Below are 12287 nucleotides of genomic sequence, written 5' to 3' on the forward strand. Positions count from 1 at the left end.
GCCTCCCCCCCACCTTTTTCATTCTGACCCCGCCCCCCCCGTCGCACTTCCCTCCGCATGTCTCCTGCTCCTCCTCCTTTACTCACTTGTAGACAAACTGGACACCTACAACTCCAGGCTTCTGCTGGTCCAGGCTCGAGTACCCCTGGGAGGAGGAGGCAGAGCAGTAACAGGAGGAGGAGGAGGAGGAGGAGGAGGAGGAGGAGTAATGACGAGGAGTGACGGAGAGGAGGAGGAAGAAAGAACGAGGAGAAGGAAACGAAAAGTCAAGTAGTGGAGAGGAGAGGAGAGGAGAGGAGAGGAGAGAAGAGGAGAGGAGAGGAGAGGAGAGGAGAGGAGAGGAGAGGAGAGGAGAGGAGAGGGAGAATAGTCAGCTATCATCTCAGCATGCTTGCATCTCCGACTCACCTCCTGTGCTTGCTCCAGCGGCAAGAACAGAGAAGAGAGGAAAAGACTGGGCCTGCAGTGGATAGTCAGCAGCTGTTGAGGAGGAGCAGGAGCAGGAGCAGTTGTTGTTGTTGTTGTTGTTGTTGTTGTTGATCGTGATGACGATGATGATCATAATCATGATCATGATCATGATGATAATCATGATGATGTGTAGCCGGCACCTGATCCTTCCTACCCACGTCCATGCCTCGTCAAACCTCCGTTGCTTGCTCCACAGCCCAGAGAGGTCAGCAGCGATCTGACTGACTTGAGAGCACTTGATAGACAGCTGAGAGTGAGGAGGAGGAGGGGAGCAGGGAAGAACGTCAGGTGGAGGAGGAGCAGGAGAGTTCCTCTACCTGACTTCGGTGGAAGTTGATGCCCAACAGGAGCTGAGCTGGTTTCGAGCCGTACCAGGACCCCAGCAGCACCCGTCCTCCTCGAGCTGTATGATCTAGAGCCGCCTGGAGCCCCCGCGGATTGCCCGTCACCTCAATGGAGAGGTCGATGTGCAGGCGGCGCTGCTGAAGCTCAGCTGGGGTGAGAACGTGCTTCACGCCCATTCTGCGAGCAAGGGCAGCCCGGGCCGGGTCGAGCTCGACAGCGACAACATGCTCGGGCCCGACGGTTTGGACGAGGATGGAGCTGACGAGCAAGCCGATCATCCCCTGCCCGAAGACCGCGACTCGCTCGCCGACCATCGGGCGAGCATCCTGCACCAGGGAGAGAGCAGTCTCCACAGCTGGGAAGTAGCAGGCGTCTTCGTCAGAGATGTGCTCGGGGACGAGCATAGCGCCGTTGGCGCTGACGATGGCGTGAGATGAATGGGGAGAGAAGGAAAAGAGTCTTTTCCCCTCCCACTCCCTCGCTGATACTCCACTCCCTATCACCCTCCCCACCAGGGAGTAGCCGTAGGAAAGAGGATACGCCATTCGCTGCTCCTTCATGTCCTCTATGGTGGTATCCAGCTGGGCGTCCTCCTCGAACTCTCCTCGGAAAATCTTCAGCTCAGTCCCGCTGCTGACCTGCAGGACGACGATGTGAGCCGAGGAGGGGGAACAGTACGAGGACGGGAACAAGGACGAGGACGAGGACGAGGACGAGGACGAGGACGGGGAGAAAGAAGATGGACAAGGTGAGAGAGGGGGGAGAGGAGAGGAAATGAGGAGGAGGAGGTAGAAGGGGATCTTAAGGGCGAGGAATGAAAATGAGGAGGAGGTAGAAGGGGATCTTGAGGGCGAGGAGGAAGGAAGATTACAGCAGAGCTGAGAGTCTGAAGAAGGAGCTCGTCCTTGGCGAGTCTGCTGTTGAGCTCGGCGACATCCTGCTCATACCGGACCTTGACTTGCCGAGGACCAACGAACTCAAGGATTGCTCGCTCGTTGCTCACTCCTTCCTTTCTGCCTGTTTCCTCCTCCTCCTTCTTCTCTCCCTCCTTCTCCTTCTCTCCTCCCTCCTCTACCTCCTCCTCTCCTTGCAGCTGGAACAACAAGTCCTTGTTCTTGGCTACAATAGTTGCCCTGCTGGACTTGAGCCGGTCGATCCAGCCAGCAACGTTGCAGGAGCGCGAGTTCAAAGGTGCCAGGCCCCTCCCGAAGAAGTAAAGCATGCACTTCCTCATCGTAGACAGGGCGCTGGACGATTGCTCCTGCTCCTGCTCCTGCTCCTGCTCCTGCTCCTGCTCCTGCTCCTGCTCCTGCTCTGCTGGAGCACTTATCACCCAGTCCGAGCTTCCCTCCGCGAGCATGCATCCCCCATGATCCTGTCAAGTATCATGAGCGTCCAGGAAGGCAGAAAGTCTCCCAGCACCTGGATGACGTCCTGCAACATCGAGAGGTCGAGGAAGTGCTTCTGCTGCACGCGCAGGTTGTCATGGTAGGAGGCCATCATCGCCACGTCGCCTGCGGCAGGGTGAGAGAAGGGAGGGCGTGGGGCGAGTGGACGGACTAGGAAGGTCTCCCTGCTGGTGGTGAGAGGGAAGGATGGTTGTCTCCCCGCAGAAGGAGATGGGAGCGTAGACCAGAGTCTTGCTGCGGGAGCCGGCGATGCGCAACAAAGTCTTGACGAGGACCTGAGGACGGGGAGAGAGGAGGAGGAGGAGGAGGAGGAGTGAGAAGCAGAGAAGGAGGAAGAAAGGAACAATCAGTGTGAGTTTAGACAGACGAGTGCAAAACAAAACAAGAGGCAAGTGCAGCAAGGAAAGCAGAGTTCAACAATTGCTGAAGGAGAAGCTAGGAAGAGAGCGACAAGGATCATGGCAAGGACAGCAGCACAAGCACCAGCACCACCAGCACCACCACCAGCACCACCACCAGCAGAAGGAGGAGGAGGAGGAGGAGGAGGAGGAGGAGGAGGAGGAGGAGGAGGAGGAGGAGGAGGAGGAGCAGCAGCAGCAGCAGGAAGATGACGAAGATTTTTGTAAGACGGAGAAATTCGATACCTCCGGGTCCACAAGATCAACGAAGCAGCAGGCAACAAACAGGTCAACCCTGAAGGCCGCCGGGTCACGGATCGGCTCGCAGAACAGTCAGGATACCTTCCGAAAACGTTCGGTTTCATCCTTCTCACGTCATCCTGGAGTATCGTGACCCGCAGGTTGCCTCTGCTGAACTGCCGCAACTTTGCGCCCGGCGCTGAACTTCCTCTCTCCTCGTACCCCTGCGACTGTCATCAGCCCAGCAGCACAACGTCCTTCCCACCTTGGAAGCCAACAGCCTTCCAGCATGCTCGAACAAGGTCCCGTCAACTTCCAGCCCGATGTACTCCACCGGTCCCTCCCTCTCCTCCAAGAATTTCTCGAGCTTGAAGAGCATAGAAAGCAGCCCCGCTCCCACGTCTACGATCCTCAACGTCTCCTCCCTCCCCAGCAGCGCCAGCCTCCTGCACCGCAGAGAGTCAGCACAAGGGTGCTGGTTGACCACAGGCATTACCTGAGCAATGCGCTGAAGACTTGTTCGTTCATCGATCTCTTGTCGATTACGTTCTTTGCCTTGATGTACTCAACGGCATCAAAGTTCCACTCGTCTTGGGGTGAAATCATTCCAAGAACTTCCAGCATAGCATCTTCTACAGGCCTTCCTGTATCAACCTGCCTGCTCCGTCACCCATCCTCACCGCATCATTCGCTTCTTCTCCTTCCTCCTCCTCCTCCCCTCCTTCACTCTTTCCCTCCTCCGCTCTTCCCCTCCTCCTCCAGTCTTCTCTTACTCGTCTTCATGTGCCCTCCCTCCACTCCTCCTGGACTCAATCACCTTCATCGGTCGTATGCCAGCTCCTTCAGCTGTCTTGAGATTCACGTCGCTGTCGTCAAGCAGCACACAGTCGGCAGGAAGAGCAGCCGCTTTCTTCAGCTCCTCCCAGAACTTTGGCTCTGACTGCACATCGTCAAGGACGGCACGTCAAGTTCCAGGAGAACAGAACGAGGGAAGGGGTCGAAGGAGAGGATGACACGGAAACAAAGTAGGAGGAGGAGGGGGCAGATACAGTGAGAAGCCGCAGCAGCAGCAGCAGCATCAGCAGCAGCATCAGCAGCAGCAGCAGGATGCTTTGCAATACTTTGGTCAGTCCTCCCATTTTCTCTGGAGTCGCTATGAAGTTCCAACCGACACGGGAAAGGCCCAACGCATTCAGAACCTGCCGATGATGGTAAGATTTCCAAAGATCCTCCCAACAAGCAAAATGTAACCCTTCATTCTCCTCCTCTCCTCCCCCTCTCCCCATTCCTCTTCTGCTTTCCTCGCCAACTCCTTTCCACCTCTCCTCCTCCTCCCCTCCCCTCCTCCTCCTCCCCCTCCTCTTCTCCTCCTCATCCTTCCTTCTTGCTTCAGCATCAGCTTATTGCTTACCTTGTTCACGTGCCACAGCGGCGAGTTGCTAGCAATGATCTTCTTGCAAGAAGCAGAGGAGAGGAGAGGACGCAACATGCTTGCATGGCGGAAACCAGAATCGTCAGAAGAGGCGGGGTTGATAAGGAGCTTGGAGTAGTCCAGCGAAGAGAAGACCTGAGGGAGACAAGGACAAGGACAACGATCAGCACAACGATCAGGAAGAGAAAGAGGACGAGGACGAGGACGAGGACGAGGACGAGGACGAGGACGAGGACGAGGACGAGACGGCCAAGGCAGGAAACAGGCACTAGCAACAGACCTCCTGATAGAAGCTCTTCTCTTCTTTAGGGCTCAAGTTCCTCTCCTCCTTGAGGCCTCTCACGGTCGACCCGAACCTCCTGTGTAGCTCGTCGCTCTCCTCAGGCGACATCTTGTACCTGCAGCAGCAGGTCGGATGCTGAGGAGGGAACTCTCTCCCCAGTCCACCTGCTGAGGCACCATCGATGGATGTTTCGAACGATCTCGTCCTCGAGCCCTGTGGACTTCGGGTAGAGGCAACCATCCACATCGATGATAACTGCCATGTCGTCTTGCTTCGCTCCTCCTCCTCCTCGAAGTCTCCGCGTGATGCTCCGTTGGCACGAGGTTTGCAGGAGAGAACTCGATCCTCCAGCTTCACCTGTTGAGCTTTGACCTTCACATGGCACTCGAGGCTTATTCACCTTGAGTCACATGGAAGACGAGGAGCATGGCTGCAATCAGTCGGACAGCCGTCATACCTCTCCTCTTCCTCCTCGACCCCATCATAACCTGAGTAACTCGTCAGCGTCTCGCTTTGCGTTTGCGCCCGCGTTCTTGTGATCCTCACACCGCCACTGCATCCATCATTGTCCCGCTCTCTTCACTCCTCCGTCTCTGTCTCTCTCGTTAGTTTCGTATTCTGCATTGCTAACCGCTTCCTCCCCTTCTGCTTCCTTGACTCTGAACCTTCTTGACTGCACAAGGTCTTGTCCTAGGCCATCCGTCCTTCCCCTCCCTCCTTCCCTCTAACTTCCCCTTCCCTCATCTTCGACTTCGTTTTCTCATGTTCATTCATATGTCTTTGTATAGTCTCCTCACTCTCCTGCTCTTCCTCGTCCTCCCTCCTCTCTTCCTCCATCTTAGCCCGCGTCCCCCATGCCTTGTCCAATAGTCCATGGATTCTTTGTGGAGATGGAGGCCGAATACCCTCATCTCCGCTCAGTCCCTAACTAAAACCAGGGTCAGAACTAATGAACTTTCCAAGTTCCCGCTCCCAGTCCGGCACGGGCGGCGCCGTGACTACGCCGAGCCCGGGCCACGACCGTCAGTGGCCGCCGGTCGCGGCCGCCGCCGGGTACTGATCGGATGAAAACCGTCTACCTTCAATCAAAGTTCTACCTTCAGTCTTCAGCCCAATTCAGTAGTGACTGCCACGGTGGGTTCAACGATGATACGGCAGTACGGTACAGTGATACAGTGAGTCACTGTCACTTCGGCACTTAAATCATACTATGATAGCTTTTGTCATGATGGTAATACAAGATAGTTAACAAACTGGGCAGCAGCTGCTCTACCCTCTGACTCCCCACACTCGATCTTCTGCCCCGCACCCCTCCTCCTCTCCCACACGAGCTGAGAAAAGTTGCTTCCCCTATGATGGCAGCTGGGAGGGTCCCAGAGAGTTACTCGCAGGCTGGGCGGGAGAGGTTGACTTGTCGGATCAAAGTCACGTCCCTCACTTGGTGGACTTGAGACGTTCTAGCGGGGCAAAGTGAGTGAAGAGGAAGAGAAGGAGGAGGACGAGGAGGAAGACGAGGAGGAAGAGAAGGAAGAGGTCAAGGAGGAGTCGGAGGACAAGGACGAGGACGAGGACGAGGACGAGGACGAGGACGAGGACGAGGTGAAGAGGAGGAGGACAGTCTTGTTTGAAGGCGGTAGCAGGAGAGGAGAGAAGTCACAAGAAGACATGAAATGATGAGAATCATGATGAGTGTAAGCAGGTGCAAAGGAGAAGCGACAAGGAAAGATTGAACAAGTGAAGCTGGAGGGGGACGAGGAAGGGGCTGGGACAGAGACGGAGATGAAGAAGGAGACGGGGAGTGGAGGCAGGCAAGCAGGCTGCACCTGTCGGAGAAGGTGAAGATGCAGTCGTCGATGTAGACGCTCCTGCGGATGCGCTTGTTCTCGTTGCATGTTGTCACCCCTGAGCAGTGAGAAATCCTCCCCCGCTCCTTGATCTTCTCGCCGAACATATCGAAGAGGATGGCCCCGCTGAAAGGCACCTGCAGGATGAAATCATTCATGGAGGAGACGTGAGGAAGGAACGGAAACCTGGTCCTCCGTGTAGAGATACATGGGAAGGACGAGAAGTCCTGGAAGTGGAGGCACAGGAGGACGAGGAGGAGGACGAGGAGGAGGACGAGGAGGAGGAGATGGTGGTGGTGATGATGATGGAGGAGGAAGAGGATTAGAAGGAGGACGGGCAGGAGGAAGAAGAGGAGAAGGAGCACGAGGAGGAGGAGGAGGAGGAGGAGATGTCAGAATAGGATGCAGCTCAGACTCTCTCCCTCTTCACCTCGATGCAGCAGGAAGGCCTTGTGATCCCACGCTGCTTCCGAGTATGACCCTGCTCCTCCCAGCACGATCGCCTGCTGCTCCTTGGGGGAGGAAGGGACGGTGACATCGAAGACGGAGATCTTCACTCCGAGCTGCAGCACCATCCCCCGCTCTTCCCTCGTCTCCCGTCCAAGACCAATGAGGTCTGTAGAGTCGTCACAAGGACAGGAAAATGAGCAGGAAGAGGAGAAAGGAGGAGGGTGTAGGGGACGAGGGAGGAAGCGAGGAAGAGATGAAGGAAAAGGGAGAAGTGGTAGAGGGTGAGTGGAAAAAGAGAGAAAGACAAGGAGAATGGTGGAAGAGGAGGAGGAGGGAAAGAAAAGAAAGAAAGGAGAGGAGGAGGGAAAGAGAAGAAAGGGAGGGGAGGAGGAGGAGAGGAAGGACTGACGGGTGTCGTTGATAGGATGGAGGTACTCGGAGAAGCCAGGAATCTTGAGCTCTCCCTTGAGGAGAGGATTCCAAGGATCCGAAGCGTTGATAACAAACAGAGGATCCACCTTTGCATGAAGCCCATCAGCAGAGAAGGCGGGAGCGACGGGCAGAACAGCGAGAGAAGGCGGACGAGAGGGAGGAGGGAAGAGGGAGGAGGGAGGAGGGAGGAGGGAGGAGGGAGGAGGGAGGAGGGAGGAGGACTCACTCTTCTGAAAGTGACGACGTAGACCATGTTGCTTGCAAAGCGGACAGAGTAAATTCGCTCCCCAGGAGCAAGCCCTCGCAGACTCCCTTGCAGGCCCCCGGTAGCGTTGATGATGAAAAGATTGCTCTGACTGTGGAAAGGTGAACTCTCGGCCTCAGGAAGCAGCAGCAGCAGCAGCAGCAGCAGCAGCAGAGGCAGCAGCAGCAGCAAGCAAGCAAGCAGGGCTACCTGGTCTGTCCCCAGACATCCCCTGAGGTTGTCGCAACTCGGAGATGATCGTCAAACTCGTCCATGGCGAACTGATTGATGATGATGCCCGGAACCTGCTAGCTCGGTCAGCGAGAAGAAAGCTCCTCCTCCTCACCTCCTGCCTTGATTAGCCGCTCGAAGGTTGGGTCTCCCGCGTTCATGGCAAACTGAGCAGGAGCAAAGATTACACGAGGCTAGAGAGGCTGAGTTGCACCTTGATGATTACAGTCATGGGCTCTGCTAGACGGAAACTGGACCCTCCTGCTGCTCCTCCTTCGCCCACTGCTACTCCTTTTCCTCCCCCTCCTCCTCCTCCTCCTCCTCCCTCCTCTCCCTCGCCCCAGGTGGTAGAAGCGACGTAGAGGTGGGTTGATGAGGCATACAGGACGAAACCATTGCCTGCAAGGGTCTCAATAACTTCACTGTCATCTTTAATACCTTTCCCTCCTCGTCCTGCCTCGCTTCCTTACCAGCTCTCCCCTCTCCCTCCTTCCTTCCCTCCTCTTCTCTCTTTCCTCTCCTCCTCGTCGTAGCTCTTCTCTCTCCCCTTACCTGCATGCGTTGCTGATGATATTCTCCCCAAATTCTCACGGCTGATGCGCACTGACACAATAGAGATCCATCTGTAAAACCATCAGGTCTCCTCCCTCCTCTTCTGTCTTTCCTCTCCCCTCCCCTCCTCTCCTCTCCTCTCCTCTCCTCTCCTCTCCTCTCCTCTCCTCTCTTCTCCTCTCCTCTTTTCTCCCTCCTCCTCTTCAAAGCCTCCTGTCGTCTGCCCCTCCCCCTCCTTCTCCTCTACATCCTCGTCCCCAACTTCTCTCACCCTGTCGCGCTAGGAAGCTCAGGTATCCAGCTGATGCTCGTGCATGGAGCGATGGGACGGAAAGGAGGCGAGGCCATCGAGTCTTGAGCTGCAAATGTTGACCTGAAGAGAGGAGCCGAAGCTCTAGTGCTGCCAAGAAGTGAGGAAGAGATGAGGGGAGAGACAAGGAGGAGTATGGAGGAGGAGGAGAGGGAGAGAGAGGGAGAGAGAAGAGGACGAGGGGAGGACGAGAGTAGAAGGGAGGAGGAGAGAGCAGCGAGGGAGAGAGAGAACAATAAAATGATGAGAAGAGGACGAGAATGAAGCAATCGAGTAACATCATGCATGAAGAAGAAAAAGTTCAGATGAAGGGAAAGTTGCATAGAACGAACAAAATTGTCGTAAAAAGGTGATACAGTAAGTTGTTAGAGGAATTCGACAAATTACCTGGGCTGAAAAACTTTCTCATTGGACATTCTTCGCCTCAAAGGGCAATAGGTTCTACAAGATCAGTCACATGTTCCAGAACAACAACTTCCCTCAACATCACGATTTCATCCATCTACTCTATGACACATATATCTAAAACCACCACTTCACACCTAAAATTTCATCAGCTCACCGGATCGCCAGGTACATCACATCATCCACAAGGCGACTAGCCACATGATCTCCTTCCACTTCAATCGTCTGCCATCTTGTCAACTTTTCTACAGACTTCAAACTTCTTCTCATCGATCACTTGAGTCAAACTCGGAGCCGAGCGATTTTTGATGTCCCACAATTGGCAGGCAGCTACAGAAAAATATTCGCCAGTCGCCTCTGCCCTATAGTCCAAGTCAAATCCTTGAAACTCTTTATCTTGACTTACCTCAGCGTTGAAGTTCCCAGGACAGCAACTATGTCTCCTTTGATGAAGAGATTCTGCCAATCTAATAACTCCCAAGACTCTATGTGCTCCTTCTACTCTTTCATTTCCTTCTCCACTCCTTCAATTCCGCTACCTCGTTCTCCCTCTTCATCCCTCCTCTCCCTCCTCTCCCTCGGCCCCTCATCCTTCCTCCTCCTCTCTCGCATACCTGTGGGTAAACAAGACCTGACTGTCTCAGGTCAACTCTACTCAGGACGTCGAGCTCTTGGGGAGGATAGGCCTTCACAAGACGTGAGGCAACGAGACAAGCGCAGAAGCAGCTACTTTGCAGATGATCAGAAGGTTTTCAGACAAGACAAGCAGGTAAAAGAATCTCCCGTCTGTCTTGATCACGTCAGCCTCGTCGACTCCCTTCACCTGCTCCCTCGTCATCGAACATGACAACAGCATCTTCATCTGACCTGATTGTTGGTTGTTGAGTAGTCAGGAGACGATGGCGCAGCAGCACCAGCACCAGCAGCTGAGGAGGAGGAGGCTGAATCGCCCGCCTTTGCTGTCTCAGCTGCATAAACCAATCCTGCTTTGCAACTCAGATTTGCAACATATCAGAATAGCTTGCTCCTTACAGCAGCGCTCTCTCCTTCTTTACTTCCCCCCTCCACTACTCCTCCACTCCTGAGTGCTCCTCTCATCCACTCAGAACTGCCTGCTGCCTCTCCTTCAACTTCGTCCTGCTCATCCTCATCCTCGTCCTCGTCCTCGTCCTCGTCCTCGTCCTCGTCCTCGTCCTCGTCCTCGTCCTCGTCCTCACAACGCTCAAAACGTGTTCGCAGTTACCAACCAGGATAATTTGCACGGGTGCTACAGTTGCAGTAGTCGCAATAGTCGCTACTCCACCAGCTCCATCCTGGAACAAGAGACATCGATATGGAGATGTCTTCCTCAGTCTCAAGACTCGTCAGCTCCTCCATCTCGCTGCAAGCTCATCGTGACAACCACCATACACCCAACCACAAATCTGATCGAACTCGACCTACCTGCAGCTCTTGAAGTAAGTGAAGGTGAACCTCCGTTGGTCGCTGTCGAGATCATCTTCTATTGCACTCTTCCTGTGCCTCTTCAGGTACGAGAAGTGCATGGCAAGGCTGATCAATATCGCCAAAATGCCGGCCATTGTTGCTATTGTGACCCATTGCCAGCTGAACGAAGATGTCAACAGGGGGAGGGGATGGTTGGAGCTTACCGTCTCCTCACACAAGCTCTCACATAGTCATGATGATGGGCCTCTGGTTGAGCTTCTACATGGTCGGGATCGTCCATGACATCATATCCCTTGTCGGCCAGCATCCCGGTACCAATTTCAACTAGTTTGTTGTAAAGCTCTCAACAGGCTCTGCCTTCTGATAGACTTGGAAGAAATTTCTTGTGGTTTTCAGATGTTTGTGTTATCCTCTTCCTTTCTCTTCTTCTCTTCTTCTCTTCTTCTCTTCTTCTCTTCTTCTCTTCTTCTCTTCTTCTCTTCTTCTCTTCTCCTCTCCTCCTCTCTTCTTCACTGTCTTTCCTGACTTTTATAAAACACCACAAAGTTCAGCAGTCGCTATTCAGGATGTTTATAGGGGGTGGGGTGTACATAGTACCCGTCAATTAGACTATTTTCACGCGATTTAGTGACGGTAGTGAGAAGGTATTTTGAAATCTTAGGGTAGGGTAGTTGACCATCGAGTATTTTCATGAGGCTGGGTGGAGAATGGGAAAAGGGAGGGGTAGTGAAAGCAAAAATGGCCTGGGAAAACGAAAGACAAGTAAGGAGAGGAGAGGAGGGGAGGGGAGGGGAGGGAGGAGAGGAGAGGAGAGGAGAGGAGAGGGGAGGGGAGGAAGAGTGCAAACTAGGAGAAGAATGACTAGGAATGGAGGAACAAAACAAGTGACGAAGTGACGAGGGATCGCTGGGAGGAGGAGGAGGAGGAGGAGAAGGAAGAGGGAGTGCAAAACAAACAAGAGAGGACAATAAGGTTTTACTGATTCACTGAGACGATTCTATTGGAGCTCTCGAGCTTGTCAATATACTTGAGGCACTTGTCGTCTCGCAGGTAGGGGTTGCCATGAATGTGTAGCTCGAGCGGTACAGGGCGCATCATCAGGACTTTGAAGATGGGAATCAGCCCCTTGGGCCCGATGCCGTTGCCAGCTACGTTGACCTCCTGGATGTGGTGGTTCCCGTTGAGAATGGTGGCGATGCCTCTTCCTCCGCTGTCGAGGAGGCGGTTGTCGTTGATGCGAATTGTCTCGATGGATCGGTTGGCGATGATTGACTCGGCCAGGACCCACACGCCTGTAGGAGGATGAGAGAGGAGGAGGCAAGGAGAGGGGGGGGAGGTGAGAGAGGAGGAGGCAAGGAGGGAGAGAAGGAGGGCAGGAGGAGGGAAGGAGGGAGAAGGGAAGTACGGGAGACAAGGAGGGCAGGAGGAGGGAAGGAAGGAGAAGGGGAACATGAGGATACAGTGCAGGAGGAAAGAGGGAGGAGGGAAAGAGGGAGGGAGGAGCAGAGGAGGAAGGTAAGCGTGAGAGGGAGGAGAAGGGAGAGGATAAGATATGAGATGTGCTGGCTAAATGAGACGAGAGAAAGGGAAGGAAAAAGAGAAGAAGCAAAGAGGAAAGAAGGCGGGAAGGGGGGGGGGCAGAAGAGTTGTTACCATCAGCAGTGAGCAGATTAGAAGACAAGTCGATGATCTTGAGCGTCCTGTTGTTGGCGAGATGCTGCGAGAAGGCTCGACAGCCGTTGTCTGTGATCTGAAGGAAAGCACGTCACAATGAGCTGAGCGTGGGAGGGATAAC

General features: G+C 54.4%; 3 protein-coding genes across 3 annotated transcripts in view; all 3 read right to left on the reverse strand.

Moving 5' to 3' along the window:
• Positions 1-82: 82 nt before the first annotated feature.
• GUITHDRAFT_143905 (hypothetical protein) lies at positions 83-4840 on the reverse strand (the record flags this gene model as incomplete). Its single annotated transcript, XM_005825826.1, has 16 exons — positions 83-145; positions 409-460; positions 612-718; positions 789-1454; positions 1688-2191; positions 2239-2330; positions 2377-2500; positions 2870-2918; positions 2966-3087; positions 3129-3309; positions 3360-3517; positions 3681-3803; positions 3985-4062; positions 4275-4430; positions 4576-4693; positions 4743-4840. 16 exons carry the CDS (start codon positions 4838-4840, stop codon positions 83-85), a joined length of 2691 nt encoding a protein of 896 aa, XP_005825883.1.
• Positions 4841-5793: 953 nt separating this feature from the next.
• On the reverse strand, positions 5794-10799 carry GUITHDRAFT_165100 (hypothetical protein; the record flags this gene model as incomplete). The annotated part of the gene is made up of 20 exons (XM_005825827.1): positions 5794-6035; positions 6402-6559; positions 6609-6649; positions 6853-7038; positions 7282-7390; positions 7531-7561; positions 7759-7853; positions 7994-8178; positions 8332-8402; positions 8603-8731; positions 9029-9082; positions 9204-9271; positions 9324-9408; positions 9453-9505; positions 9661-9732; positions 9777-9869; positions 9914-10029; positions 10294-10427; positions 10490-10651; positions 10696-10799. 20 exons carry the CDS (start codon positions 10797-10799, stop codon positions 5960-5962), a joined length of 2022 nt encoding a protein of 673 aa, XP_005825884.1. The 3' UTR covers positions 5794-5959.
• Positions 10800-11719: 920 nt separating this feature from the next.
• GUITHDRAFT_89270 (hypothetical protein) overlaps positions 11720-12287 on the reverse strand; it is a gene marked incomplete at both ends in the record, with an annotated part of 2022 nt that continues 1454 nt past the window's right edge. Inside the window, 2 exons of the mRNA XM_005825828.1 lie at positions 11720-11784; positions 12146-12242. Coding sequence (XP_005825885.1) covers positions 11720-11784; positions 12146-12242 — 162 coding nt within the window. The remainder of the gene's footprint in view (positions 11785-12145; positions 12243-12287) is intronic.

This window comes from Guillardia theta (assembly GCF_000315625.1).
Source record: "Guillardia theta CCMP2712 unplaced genomic scaffold GUITHscaffold_80, whole genome shotgun sequence".
Classification (NCBI taxonomy): Eukaryota; class Cryptophyceae; order Pyrenomonadales; family Geminigeraceae; genus Guillardia; species Guillardia theta.